Source organism: Panthera tigris, chromosome C1 (assembly GCF_018350195.1).
Source record: "Panthera tigris isolate Pti1 chromosome C1, P.tigris_Pti1_mat1.1, whole genome shotgun sequence".
NCBI classification, from domain to species: domain Eukaryota; kingdom Metazoa; phylum Chordata; class Mammalia; order Carnivora; family Felidae; genus Panthera; species Panthera tigris.
Window position 1 is genome coordinate 35,667,127 of NC_056667.1, and position 13,967 is coordinate 35,681,093.

The 13,967-nt window shown below is 37.6% G+C and overlaps 1 protein-coding gene across 1 annotated transcript in view; it reads right to left on the reverse strand.

Moving 5' to 3' along the window:
* TESK2 (testis associated actin remodelling kinase 2) overlaps positions 1–13,967 on the reverse strand; it is a 131,010-nt gene that overhangs the window by 95,555 nt on the left and 21,488 nt on the right. Inside the window, exon 2 of the mRNA XM_007077286.3 lies at positions 7,108–7,417. Coding sequence (XP_007077348.1) covers positions 7,108–7,329 — 222 coding nt within the window. The 5' untranslated portion in view covers positions 7,330–7,417. The remainder of the gene's footprint in view (positions 1–7,107; positions 7,418–13,967) is intronic.

Below are 13,967 nucleotides of genomic sequence, written 5' to 3' on the forward strand. Positions count from 1 at the left end.
AAAATAAATAAACATTAAAACACACACACACACATACACACACACGAGCTCCAAGGGAAGGGCACCTGGGTGGCTCAGTAGGTTAAGTATCTGACTCTGGATTTCAGCTCAGGTCATGATCTCATGGTTTGTGAGTTCGAGCCCCATGTCTGGCTCTGTGCTGACCGCAAGAAACCTGCTTGGGATTCTCTCCTCCTCTCTGTCTGCCCCTCCCCTCCTCATGCTCTCTCTCTCTTTCTCTCTCAAAATAAATAAATAAACATTAAAAAAAAAAAAAAGAAAAGAAATGCTTTTTTAAAAAAAAAGAACTCCAGGGGAAATCGTCTCCCACTGAAAACAGATTTTCAATAAAAAAATTATAAATCACAGGAGAAATGAAAATCCATGAAAAAGGACCAACAGACCAAATAGTGTAGGGTCTATACTCCAAGAGTTGCAACTAATCTAAAAGTTACTTAAACAAACAAAAGATTTAAGTCAAAATTTACTCATTTCTATGCAAGTATATTAGAAACCCTATAAGAAATAATAACTTTTTAGTAAAATATAATTTACCAAAATTGACCCAGAAGAAACAAAAATCTAAATAGACCAATTACCCTAGAAGAAAAGGAAAAATATCAAAGTACCTGACCAAACATTGCACAGGAGAATTCTATATTAATGAATTCTTAAGGAGTAATTCCAAAACTATTTCAACTGTTCCAAAGCATAGGGGAGAAAAGACTTCAAAATAATTTTTTTTTGAGGTAAGAATAACATTGCTACCAAAACTAATAACAAAAGCATGAAAGAGAAAACCACAGACAAGTCTCACAAATATCAAGGCAAAAACCCCCAGCAAAAAGAAGTTAGCAGCACATGAAAGAATAATATACCAGGAATGCAAGGATGGCTCACTATTAGAACACCTACTAATACAACTCACTTTACTAAGAGATCAAAAGAAAAAAATAGTTTTACCACCATATGTATTAGAGTTCTCCAGAGGAACAGAACTAATAGGATATATACAGAGAGAAAGAGATTTATTATTAAGAATTGGCTCACATGATAATGGAAGCTGAGAAGTTCCAAGATCTGCAGTCAGCAAGCTGGAGACCCAGGAGAGACAATGGTGTAGTTCCAGTCCAAGTCCGAAGGCCTGAGATCCAGGAGGGCCAATGATATAAATTCCAATCCAAAAGCTGGCAGTCTCAAGGCCCAAGAATATTTTGGTTCCAATCCAAAAGCAGAAAAAGACCAATGTCCCAACTCAAGCAGTCAGGCAGGAAGGGTTCCCCTCTTAATTATAAGAAGGTCAGCCTTTTTATTCGATTCAGATCTTCAAATGTTTCGATGAGGGCCACCCACATTAGGGAGGGCAATCTATTTTACTTACATCTACTGATTCAAATGTTAATCTCATCCAAAAACACTCTCACAGACACACCCAGAATAATGTTTAACCAAATATCTGGGTACTTGGTGGCCCTGTCAAGTTGACACATAAAAGTAACCATCATACCATAGATTCTGAGAAGACATGTGGTAAAATTCAACATCCATTCTTCATAAAAATAATTCTTAAGAAAATAGAAGATTTTTGTTAATATTTTAAAGATCCAATAGAATAAAATATATTTATTTCAGCCTCCAAATCATATTAATTAGGAAACACTACAAGCATTCCCATTAAAGTCAGGAACAAGACAAAGATGACAAATATCACTATTAATATTTTAGGAAGTATTAGTCATTGCAGTTGGTTGAGAAAAAGTGAGGTATAAAAATAAGAAATAAATGAACATATCATCATTTATAGCTGACATGATTATAAACCTGGAAAACCAAAACAAATCAACTGAAAATCTATCACAAACATTAATAATTCAGTATGTTAGGGGAGCCTAGGTGGCTCAGTTGGTTTCCACTCAGGTCATGATCTCATAGTTCATGAGTTCAAGCCCCGTGTTGGACTCTGTGCTTACAGCTCAGAGCCTGGAGCCTGCTTTGGATTCTGTGTCTCCCTCTCCTTCTGCCCCTCCCCCACTTGTGCTCTGTCTCTGTGTCTCAAAAATGAATAAGCATTTAAAAAAAATGTTTTTAATTCAGTATGTTGGCTGCATCAAAAATTAATATGCAAAATTTAGTAGTCCTCATATGCAAACAACAAACAGAAGATATAATGGAAGGAGAGCTCCAATTTACAATTGCAATAGAAAAGAGAAAAAACTAAGAATAAACGTTGCAGAAAATGTGCAAGCTAAAAAATTTCTGATGTCTACCAAGGGGCACAAAATACTTGAAGAGATACAAAATAAAGGTATGGAATGTACTTACATAAAAGATTCAATACCATAACGACATTAATTCTCCCTAAATCTATAAATTCTCTCTAACCTCAATAAAAATGGCAATAGTATGCTTTAGGAAACTGACAAGCTGATTGATTCTAAAAGTCACCTAAAGGGGTGCCTGGCTGGCTCAGTCAGTAAAGCATGCAACTCTTGATCCCAGGGTTGTGATTTCAAGCCCCATATTGGATTTGGAGCCTAATTAAAATAAAAAAGTTTTAAAAATAGATAAATCTCACATAAAAAATAAGGTAGAAACACCAAGACAATTCTGAAAAGGAAGAATAATGATAGAGAACTAGACTAACCAGATATTAAAATAAAGTTGCAATGATTAAGTTATTATAACAGTGTGTACTAGTATATGAACAGACAGATCAAGGCAACAGATTAAACAGACCTAAGAAAACAGACCTTGAAACATACCAAAATACTTAGGAAAATTCAGTAAATTTTCCAATCAGTGAGAAAAATATTAAATACATAATAAATATTGCTGGTACAACTGAATGATGAATTCCAGATAGATCAAATATTTAAATATAAGTAGTAAAATCATAAGATTAAAAAATGATAATTTTATTTGTAACATGGAAATATAGAGAATTTCTAAATAAGATAGAAGATAGAAATGAAAAGACACATACAGAACTTTATGCAAACAAACACATAAAACAGAGAATTAATACTTGTTTCAAACACATTGGCCAAAAAAAAAAAAAAAAAAGACCATGTATTAGGACAAAACAAAATCTAAGTATACTCTAAAAGGTAGACATCATGTACATCATTTTCTCTGATCATCATTAGAAATTAAATATCAGAGGTGCCTGGGTGGCTCAATCAGTTAAATGTCAGACTTCAGGTCAGGTCATGATCTAGCAGTTTATGAGTTCGGGCCCATGTCAGGCTTTGTGCTGACAGCTCAGAGCCTGGAGCCTGCCTCAAATTCTGTGTCTCCCCCTCTCTCTGCCCCTGCCCCTGCTCACACTCTGTCTCTACTTCAAAAGTAAACTTTAAAAAAAATTTTTTTAATCTTTAAAAAAAAAACAAAACCCTACAGCAAACATTATGTTAATGGTGAAAAACTCAAAGCTTTCTGGTTAAGATTAGGAAAATGGTACGGATGTACCTTCTCTCTACTGCTTTTCTTTTCTTTTTTTTTAATGTTTGTTTATTTATTTTGAGGAAAAAGAGAAAGCATGAGCAGGGGAGGAACAGAGAGAGAGGGAGAGAGAGAGAATCCCAAGCAGGCTCTGCACTCAGCATAGAGCCCAACACAGGGCTCCATCTCACCACTGTAAGATCATGACCTGAGCCGAAATGAAGAGTTAGATCCCTAACTGGCTGAGCCCACCCAGGTGCTCCCTCACTACTGCATTTTAACATCATACTATAAGTCCTAGCTAATAAGATAAGATAAGATAAGATAAGATAAGATAAGATAAGATATGATATGATATACAGGTTGGAAGGAAAAAAGATAAAACTGTCTTTGTTCACAGATGACATAATCATCTATGTAGCAATCCTAAAGAATCTATTAAAAAAACCTCCTGGGACTGATAAGCAATTATAATAAGGCTTCAGGATACAAGGTTAGTGTAAAAAAAAGTCAGTCACATTCATATACACCAGTAATGAACAACTGGAATTTAAAATTAAAAACACATTACTATTTACATGACACCATATACAAAAGTTAACTTGAGTGGATCAAAGACCTAAATGCAAAGACCTAAATCTATAAAACTCTTACAGGAAAACACTGGGGAAAATCTTCATGATACTGGATTTGGCAATAATTTCTTGGATATCACACCAAAAAGCACAAGCAACCCAAGAAAAAATAGATAAACTGGACTTAATCATAATTTAAAACTTGTATATATCAAAGGACGACACAATCAAGAGAGTTAAAAGACAATCTATAGGAGAAAATATTTTCAACTCATATACATACATACAAATGCAACCCAATTCAAAAATGGGCAAAGGAACTGCCAACAGACACATGAAAAGATGCTCAGCATCACTAATCATCAGGGAAATGCAAATCAAAACCACAGTGAGATAGCACCTCACAACTGTCAGAATGGCTAAAATTAAAGCACAAGAAACAACAAGTGTTAGGGAGGATATAGAGAAAAAAGAACCCTCATGCACTGTTGGTCAAAATGCAAACTGGGGGGAGCCTGGGTGGCTCCGTTAAGCGGCCGGTTAAGCGGCCGACTTCGGCTCAGGTCATGATCTCACGGTCCGTGAGTTCGAGCCCCGCGTCGGGCTCTGAGCTGTCAGCACAGAGCCTGGAGCCTGTTTCAGATTCTGTCTCCCTCTATCTGACCCTCCCCCGTTCATGCTCTGTCTCTCTCTTATTTATTTTATCAAAAATAAATAAATGTTAAAAAAATTGTTTTTTAAATGCAAACTGGTACAGCTACTGTGGAAAACATATGGATGTTCCTCAAAAAATTAAAAATACAACTACCATATGATCCAGTAATTCTGCTACTAAGTATTCACACAAAGAATACAAAGATACTAATTTGAAAAAATATATGCACTCCTATGTTTATTGAAGCATTATTTACAATAACCAAAATATGGAAGCAACCCAAGTGTCCATCATTAGATGAATGGATAAAAAAGATGTGGTATATTTATATACAACAGAATATTATTCAGCCATAAAAAAAGAATAAAATCTTGCCATTTGCAACACCATGGATGAATCTAGAGGATGTAATGCTAAGTAAAATACGTTAGTCAGATAAAGAGACAAATACCACAAGATTTCACCTATATGTGGAATTTAAGAAACAAAATAAATGGACAAAGGAAAAAAAGAGACAAACCAAAAAACAGACCCTTAACTATAGAGAACAAAATGGTGGTTACCAGAGGGGAGGTGGGCTGGGAGATTGATCAAATAGGCGAAGGGGATAAAGAGTTCACTTATCATGGGGTGCCTGGGTGGCTCAGTCGGTTAAGCATCCAACTTCGGCTCAAGTCATGATCTCATGGTTCGTGGGTTCTGGCCCTGCATCAGTCTCTGTGCTGACAGCTCAGAGCCTGGAGCCTACCTTGGATTCTGTGTCTCCCTGTCTTTGCCCCTTCCTCACTTGCACTCTGTCTCTATCTCTCAAAAATGAAACATTTAAAAAAAAGAGAGAGAGAGAGAGAGAGAGAGTACACTTATGATGAGCACTGAGTAATGTACAGAATTGTTGAATCACCATTGTATACATGAAACTAATATACACTGTATATTAAGTATAGTGGAATTAATTTTTTTTTTTTAATGGGCAAAGGGGGGCTCCTGGGTGGCTCAGTCAGTTAAGAGTCCAACTTCGGCTCAGATCATGATCTTGAGTTTTGTACGTTCGAGCCCTGCATCAGGCTCTGTGCTGACAGCTTGGAGCCTGGAGCCTGCTTCAGATTCTGTGTCTCCCTCTCTCTCTGCCACTCCCCTGCTCGCGCTCTCTCTCTCTCTCTCTCTCTCAAAAATAATAAACATTAAAATTAAAAAAAAACACCTGGAACTTGAAATATGGCTTAAATTGGAACATGGGTAGTTCATCCATAGTGACAGGTATAAAGACTGAGTAAGTGGGTAAAGATACTGGATTAGTAGGTATTTGTGGTGATAGGAGGCTGTGGAAGTTCTCCAGCTTGCTTCAGTTTTCTCAGTGAATTAGGACGCAAGCTCATCACTGAAAAGAAGTACTGAGGTTTTGATGAGAGAAGAAAAAGTATGAAATAATGTTCTGGGAGAGTAAGTGAACTTGGGAAATACGAATACTTGGAAGCATTAAGGGCTCAACTTTATTAAAAAATAACCAAATAAAAACTATATGAGTGGGTATATATGTGTATTTTCTTATATTTATATATAAATTTTTATATACGTATATAAGATGTCTGTGTATAATATATGTGTAAGCACAGAAAAGGATCCAGAAGTATACATACCAAATTGTTAATAATGCTTATTATTAGAGAGAGAGATATATATAGGGAGGGGGAGTGGAAGATACTCCTATATTATTTGAATTTTTGATCAGCATGTATTATCTTTATAATTAAAATAAAATAGCCTAGAAGTTTATAGTGTGAGAGGACAGTTTATTTTTTTAATTAATTTATTTTTTTGATCAAAATAAGGGCCTTGATAAATGTCTCTGGAGAGATGGAAAGAGGAAAAAATAGGATATAAACAACTATTATGTACAACTCCCAATGGTAAAATTCTCCCAGTCATCCCCTCCATCTCCAAAGTGTCTGAGGCAGTGATTGGGCACCACCAAGTAAATACAAAAATATCCAGGTTCTGACTCTAGGCGCTGATGGAAAAGGGGCAGGTCAGGCCTCCCAGGCATAAATGGAAGGAGCAGATATGATGTAAATCACATGAATTTCCATCTTCAAGGTAACTCCAAACTGCTGGCTGGCTCAGGGCATCCCCAGAACCCTCCTGCATTCTCCTATATGTTGAGTGCATCTGGTAGCAGACCCCAAGTGAGACCCAGTATACTGGCCAGGGTCATGGTGTCACACATGGACCAGCAAAAGCACACATAGCACTGGCCAGGCCCATGGCCACCAACAGTCCCAAAGCCAGAGGAGAGGAAAATTTAGAACACTGATCAAGATGCACAGCACCCTCACCTCAACTAGGCAAAGGATATGTCATAATTAAACACAATTATCAACTCTGTAGTAAAGCTGATTATCAACAAGACACTATGAGAAAAGCAGAGGCATCACTCACCTTGAACACTTCAGAGAAGAAGCCAGACCCTATTTTTTCACAGGTGAAGTCATCTAAACGTGTCAGTCTAGAAAAGGCACTTATAAGAGCTCGATATGAAGATGGCCAAACTCTTCCCACCTGGGTCATGTTCCCATCTCCCCCACCACCTCCTTCAAAATCTTCAAGACGCTCCACACGTGGAGGAAAGCCTGCAATTGAATTCCGTTTGCTCCGATCCATAGTCTCAATAATCACTTTTTCTTCTTTTAAGAAGGAACTCCACACATAATACGATTTTGTTGAGTTTTACTTCTCTTCCGGTTTGATGCTAAAAGAGATATCAGAAAGATATTTCATTAAAACCATTAATGAATAAATACATGCAAACCAATGAATTATCAATGTAAAAATATTTCCTCTTTCACATTCTAGGTCCTGATTTTCAGATCTAAAAAATACTTTATACCTTTACCTTAAAAAATACTGACATATTTAGGGGCGCCTGGGTGGCTCAGTTGGTTAAGCAGCCGACTTCAGCTCAGGTCATGATCTTGCGGTCCGTGAGGGCTGTGAGTTCGAGCCCCGCGTCGGGCTCTGTGCTGACAGCTCAGAGCCTGGAGCCTGTTTCAGATTCTGTGTCTCCCTCTCTCTGACCCTCCCCTGTTCATGCTCTGTCTCTCTCTGTCTCAAAAATAAATAAATGTTAAAAAAAAATTTTTTTTTAAATACTGATATATTTAAAGCCCAAAATGTAGTCAGTCTTTAGAGTAGACTATAATAAATATCAACTGCATCCTAAAAAACAAAATAACAATAATATCTATCATTCATTGAGCACCCATTCTAGGAATCATAGTATAAAAGCTGTACATAGGTCATCATTTCATTCTCAAATAATCCACAATAGGGGAGCCTGTGTGACTCAGTTGGTTAAGCATCCGACTCTTCATTTTGGCTCAGTCATGATCTTGTAGTTCATGAGTTCAAGCCTGCATCAGGCTCTGTGCTGACAACCTGGACTCTGCTTGGGATTTTCTGTCTCCCTCTCTCCCTGCCCCTTACCCATACTCATGCTCTCTCTCTCTCTCTCTCTCAGAAATAAATAAACATTTAAATAATAATAATAATCCATGATATAAGAATTAGTATGTTCTTGGGGCGCCTGGGTGGCTCAGTAGGTTAAGTGTCCAACTTTGGCTCCGGTCATAATCTCACAGTTTGTGAGTTTGAGCCCTGCATGGGGCTCTGTGCTGACAGCTCAGAGCCAGGAGCCTGCTTCAGATTCTGTGACTCCCTATCGCTGCCCCTCCCCTGCTCAAACTCTGTCTCTCTCTCTGTCTCTGTCTCTCTCTCAAAAATAAATAAACATTAAAAAAATGAACTTTAGAAAAGGGGATCAGTACTTGAATGTGGAGAAAGACAAGGGTGACTGTAATGTGGACAGAGATAGAAAAGATGGGGAAAAATAAACTTCACTTTAGAAAAATAAAATACAATGGGGCACCTGGGTGGCTCAGTTGGTTAAGTTTCCAACTTCAGCTCAGGTCATGATCTCATGGTTCGTGAGTTCAAGCCCCATGTCAGGCTCCATGTTGACAGTTCAGAGCCTACAGCCTGTTTCTGTCTCCCAGTCTCTCTGTTCTCCCTGCTTGTGCGCTCTCTCTCTCTCTCTCAAAAATAAAAGTAAACATTAAAATTAAAAAAAAAAAAAAGAAAGTACAAAATACTGAAGTTAAAACTACATAAAACATAGTTGCTTGTGAAATTACTGAACAATCTGACTGCCTTACTATCTACTGAGTTTTAATTTTTTTAGATATATTTCATTTTGAATGAAATACATTATTAACTTCCACAATGCCTTCAATTTTTCTGGTGGGTAGCAAATTCTATTGTCTATACTAAGACTTGGAAGACAGAATTGCTCATTGTAGCTCAATAGGTCTGAGAGGAGGTAAGGAATACCTAATACCAACGAAACTGGTTTGGTTGGAGCTGTTACAAGTTTCCAAATAGCACAATAGGCTGAAATTTTTCTTTTTTCTTTCTTTTTTTTTTTTTTTTTTCAAGTAGGCTCCATGCCTAGCGTGGAGCCCAACACAGGGCTTGAACTCATGATCCTGAGATCAAGACCTGAGCTGAGATCAAGAGTTGACTGCTCAACCAAATGAGCCAGTCAGGTGCCCCTAGGCTGAAATTTTTGATATTTTTATTCTGAAAAGCAAATATCTTTGTATCTTGGTTCATGGGGAAGGGGAAATGTATTTATTTAAAAGGTATATGCTGGGGCGCCTGGGTGGCTCAGTTGGTTAAGTATCTGACTTTTGCTCAGGTCATGATCTCATGGTTCATGAGTTTGAGCCTTGCACTTCAGATCCTCTGTCTCCCTCTCTCTCTCTGCCCTTCCCCTGCTCATTCTCTCTCTCTCTCTCTCTCTCTCTCTCTCTCTCTCTCTCTCTAATAAATAAATAAATAAAATTTTTTAAGAAGGTTAAAAAAATAAAAGATATATACTTATACAAACTCCTGCACATCAGGAGATGTGAACAAGAATATTCATTTTATTTCAGCATTGTTTGTAATAAGTGTGTGTGTGGAGGGGGGAGGAAACAACCCAAAGTTAATCTGTAAGAACAACAGTAAACTGTAGAATATTTTCAATGAAATACATAGCACTTACAATGAATGAACTCTATCTAGCAATGTAGATGTATTTCAAAAGCAATACTAAGTAGGGGGAAAGAAGCAAGTTGTAGTTAAGTGGTATCATTAAAATTTAATTCAAAAACATTTGTTTAAGTTACAAAAAAATGGAAGTGAAAAGAAAGCTGGGGTAGCAATACTTATATGGACAAAATGGGACTTTAAAAAAAAGATGATAAAAAGAAACAAAGGAGGACACGACATAATGATAAAGGGAAAATTTCAACAAGAGAATGTAACAACTATAAATACATAAAGTAATTATTAACAGACATAAAGGAAAAAATTGACAATAATACAATAGTAGGGGACTTTAACACCCCACTTACATTGATAGATAGATCAGACAGAAAATCAACAAGGAAACAATAGCTTTGAATGACACATTAGACCATATGGATCTAACAGATATATTCAGAACATCCAAAAACAGTGGAATACACATTCTTTTCAAGTGCACATGGAACATCTTCCAGAACAAATCACATGTTAGACCACAAAACAAGTCTCAACAAATTGAAAAAGACTAAAATCATATCACGCATCTTTCCTGAGGATAATAGTATGAAACTAGAAACCAATCACAAGACAAAATCTGGAAAGAACACAAATACACAGAGGCTAAATAACTTGCTAGTAAACAATAAATGGGTCAACCAAGAAATCAAAGAAATTTAAAAATACATGGAGACAAATGAAAAAGAAAATACAACTGTCCAAAATCTTTGGGATGCAGCAAAAGCTATTCTAAAGGGAATATTATAACAATGCAGGCCTACCTCAAGAAACAAAAAAAAATCTCAAATAAACAACCTAACTTTACACCTAAAGGAGCTAGGAAAAGAGTAACAAAGCCTAAAGCTAGTAGAAGGAAGATAATAATAAAGATTAGAACACAAATAAATGAAATAGAAACTAAAAAAAAAAAAAAAAAAAAAAAAAAAAAGAACAGATCAATGAAACCAGGACCTGGTTCTTCGAAAAGATCAACAAAATCGATAAGCATTTAGCCAGACTCATCAAAAAAAAAAAAAAAAAAAAGAGAAAGAGGACTCAAATGAATAAAATCAGAATGAAGGAGGAGAAATAAAACCAACACCAACACCAAGAAATACAAAGGATTATAAGAGAATATTATGAAAAATTATATGCCAACACCCAAAAAACAAATAATCCAGTGAAGAAATGGGCAAAAGACATGGATAGACACTTCTCCATAGAAGACATCTAGATGGCCAACCAACACATAAAAAAATGCTCAACATCACTCATCACATCAAAACAGTGAGATACAACCTCACACCATTCAGAATGGCTAACATTAACAACTCAGGTAACAACAGATGTTGGTGAGGATGCGGAGAAAGAGGATCTCTTTTGCACTGCTGGTGGGAATGCAAACTGATGCAGCCACTCTGGAAAACAGTATGGAGGTTGCTCAAAAAATTAAAAACAGAACTACCCTACAACCCAGCAATTGCACTACTGGGTAGTAGAGAGAGAGAGAGAGAGAGAGAGAGAGAGAGAGAGAGAGAATTGCAAGCAGGCTCTGCACTGACAACACAAAGCCTGATGTAGGACTTGAACTCATGAACTGTGAGATCATGACCTGACAAGAAACCAAAACTCGGACACCTAACTGTCTGAGACACCCAAGTGCTCCCTAAATGACCATGTCTTAAATGAAATCAACCAAGCTACAAGTGACTTTCAATTTAATCTGATAAATTTTAATTAGCCATGAAAGGCAACAAAAGTACAAATGAAACCACGTCCTATTTTTTAAGTCTGAAAATGATTAATTAAAAAAATTTTTTTGGGCGCCTGGGTGGCGCAGTCGGTTAAGCGTCCGACTTCAGCCAGGTCACGATCTCGCGGTCTGTGAGTTCGAGCCCCGCGTCAGGCTCTGGGCTGATGGCTCGGAGCCTGGAGCCTGTTTCCGATTCTGTGTCTCCCTCTCTCTCTGCCCCTCCCCCGTTCATGCTCTGTCTCTCTCTGTCCCAAAAATAAATAAAAAACGTTGGAAAAAAAAAAAATTTAAAAAAAAAAAAAATTTTTTTAATGTTTATTTTATTTTTGAGAGAGAGATAGAGCAGGGGAGGGGCAGAGAGAGAGACACACACAAAATTCAAAGCAGGCTCCAGGTTCTGAGCTGTCAGCATAGGGCCTGACACAAGGCTTGAATCTGCAAACTGTGTGATCATGACCTGAGCCGAAGTCGGACACTCAACCAACTGAGTCACCCAGGCACCCCTGAAAATGATTAATTTTAAAGTAAAAAAGGAATTATTTGAAATGTGTGAGATTTTTACATTTTCAGCCTCTCAATTACCTCCCTTAGTCTTATTTATGGAATATTATATTTTTTATACTAATTGTACCCCTGAAAGTATACTATCTTGGGGAACAAAGACAACTGCAATTACTCTCACATTTACTAGAAAGATTCAATGACTGAAAAAATGCAGGTTTCACTTTAAACAGACCACTTGAGGGGCGCCTGGGTGGCTCAGCCAGTTGAGCATTGCACTCTTGACTACAGCTTAGGTCATGATCTCATGGTCTGTGGGTTCGAGCCCCACATCAGGCTCCATGCTGGCAGTGCGGAGCCTGCTCGGGACTGTCTCTCTCTCCCTTCTCTCTGCCCCTTCCCCACTCACGCTCTCTCACTCTCTCTCAAAAACAAATAAATGTTAAAAAAAGAAGAAGAAGAATTAATTTTCAGAGCACCTGGGTATTTTAGTTGGTTGAGCATCTGAATTTGGCTCAGGTTATGATCTCACAGTTTGTGAGTTCGAGGCCTGCATTGGGCTGTGTGCTGACAGCTCAGAGCTTGGAGCCTGCTTCGGATTCAGTGTCTCCCTTTCTCTCTGCACCTCCCCCACTCATTCTTTCTCCCTCTCTCTCTCTTTTTTTTTTAATTTATTTATTTTTGAAAGACAGAGTGAGACAGAGCACGAGTAGAGGAAGGGCAGAGAGAGGAGACACAGAATCTGAAGCGGGCTCCAGGCTCTGGGCAAGTGTTCAGCACAGAGCCCGATGCAGGTCTCGAACCCACAAACCGTGAGATCACACCCTGAGCCAAAGTTGGACACTTAACCGACTGACCCACCCAGGCGCACCCCCCCCTCAAAATTAAACATTAAAAAAAAAGAAGAAGAATTCATTTTCCTGGGACAAGATGGAGCCATTCATGCTGTTCCTGACAGTGTGAGGATCAGAAGAACTGCACATGGTAAATGGACCACCACATTTCACAGAAAGTACATCGTTTCCAAGGGAATGTGGGAAAAACTGCAAAGTCTACACATTTAGTAAGGATGGCACCTTGTTTGCCTGGGGCAATGGAGAAAAATAAATATTATCAATGTCACTAACAAGGGACTACTGCACTCCTTTGACTTCCCAAAGGCAATTTGCCTTGAGTTCTCACCCAAAAACACTGTCTTGGCAATGTGGCCTCACATTACTTCTAAAGATGGCACAGCTAGGATACCTAACTACCACTTTATGATGTGAAAATAGGTACATGTTTGAAGTCTTTCATCTAGAAAAAAGTGCAAAATTGGTGTCCATCCGGGTGAGGAGATGAATATTTGTGTTGGAAATGTTAACGGGGCACCTGAGTGGCTCAGTTGGTTGAGACTCCGACTTCAGCTCAGGTTATGATCTCATGCTTCATGGGTTTGAGCCCTGCATGACACTATCTGCTGTCAGCACAGAGCCTGCTTTGGATCCTCTGTTTTCCTTTCTCTCTGCCCCTCCCCTGCTCTCACTTTTTCTCTCTTTCAAATATAAATAAACATTAAAAAATAAAAAGGAAATGTTAACAATGAAGTTCACTTCTTTGAAAAAAATTCTAGTATGGAAATATTTATGAAATAAATTTACTATTTATTATAAATGTATAGTTTTATTGCCTTATATGGCATCATAGGGTTTCCCTAAATACTGTTAATAGATTAAAAATTGCTATTAATTCATTTGAATAACTCTTCTATATCTAAATGCTAGTGAAATTCTAAAACACAAAGATTTCCTTTCATAATAAGTTTTTATTTTTTAAAGACTTTTTAATTTTTTTTTTTTTTTAGAGAGAGGAAGAGAGAGTGTGCGTGCGAACAGGGGAGAGCAGAGAGAGGGAGAAGGAGAATCCCAACTAGGTCCTGCATTGT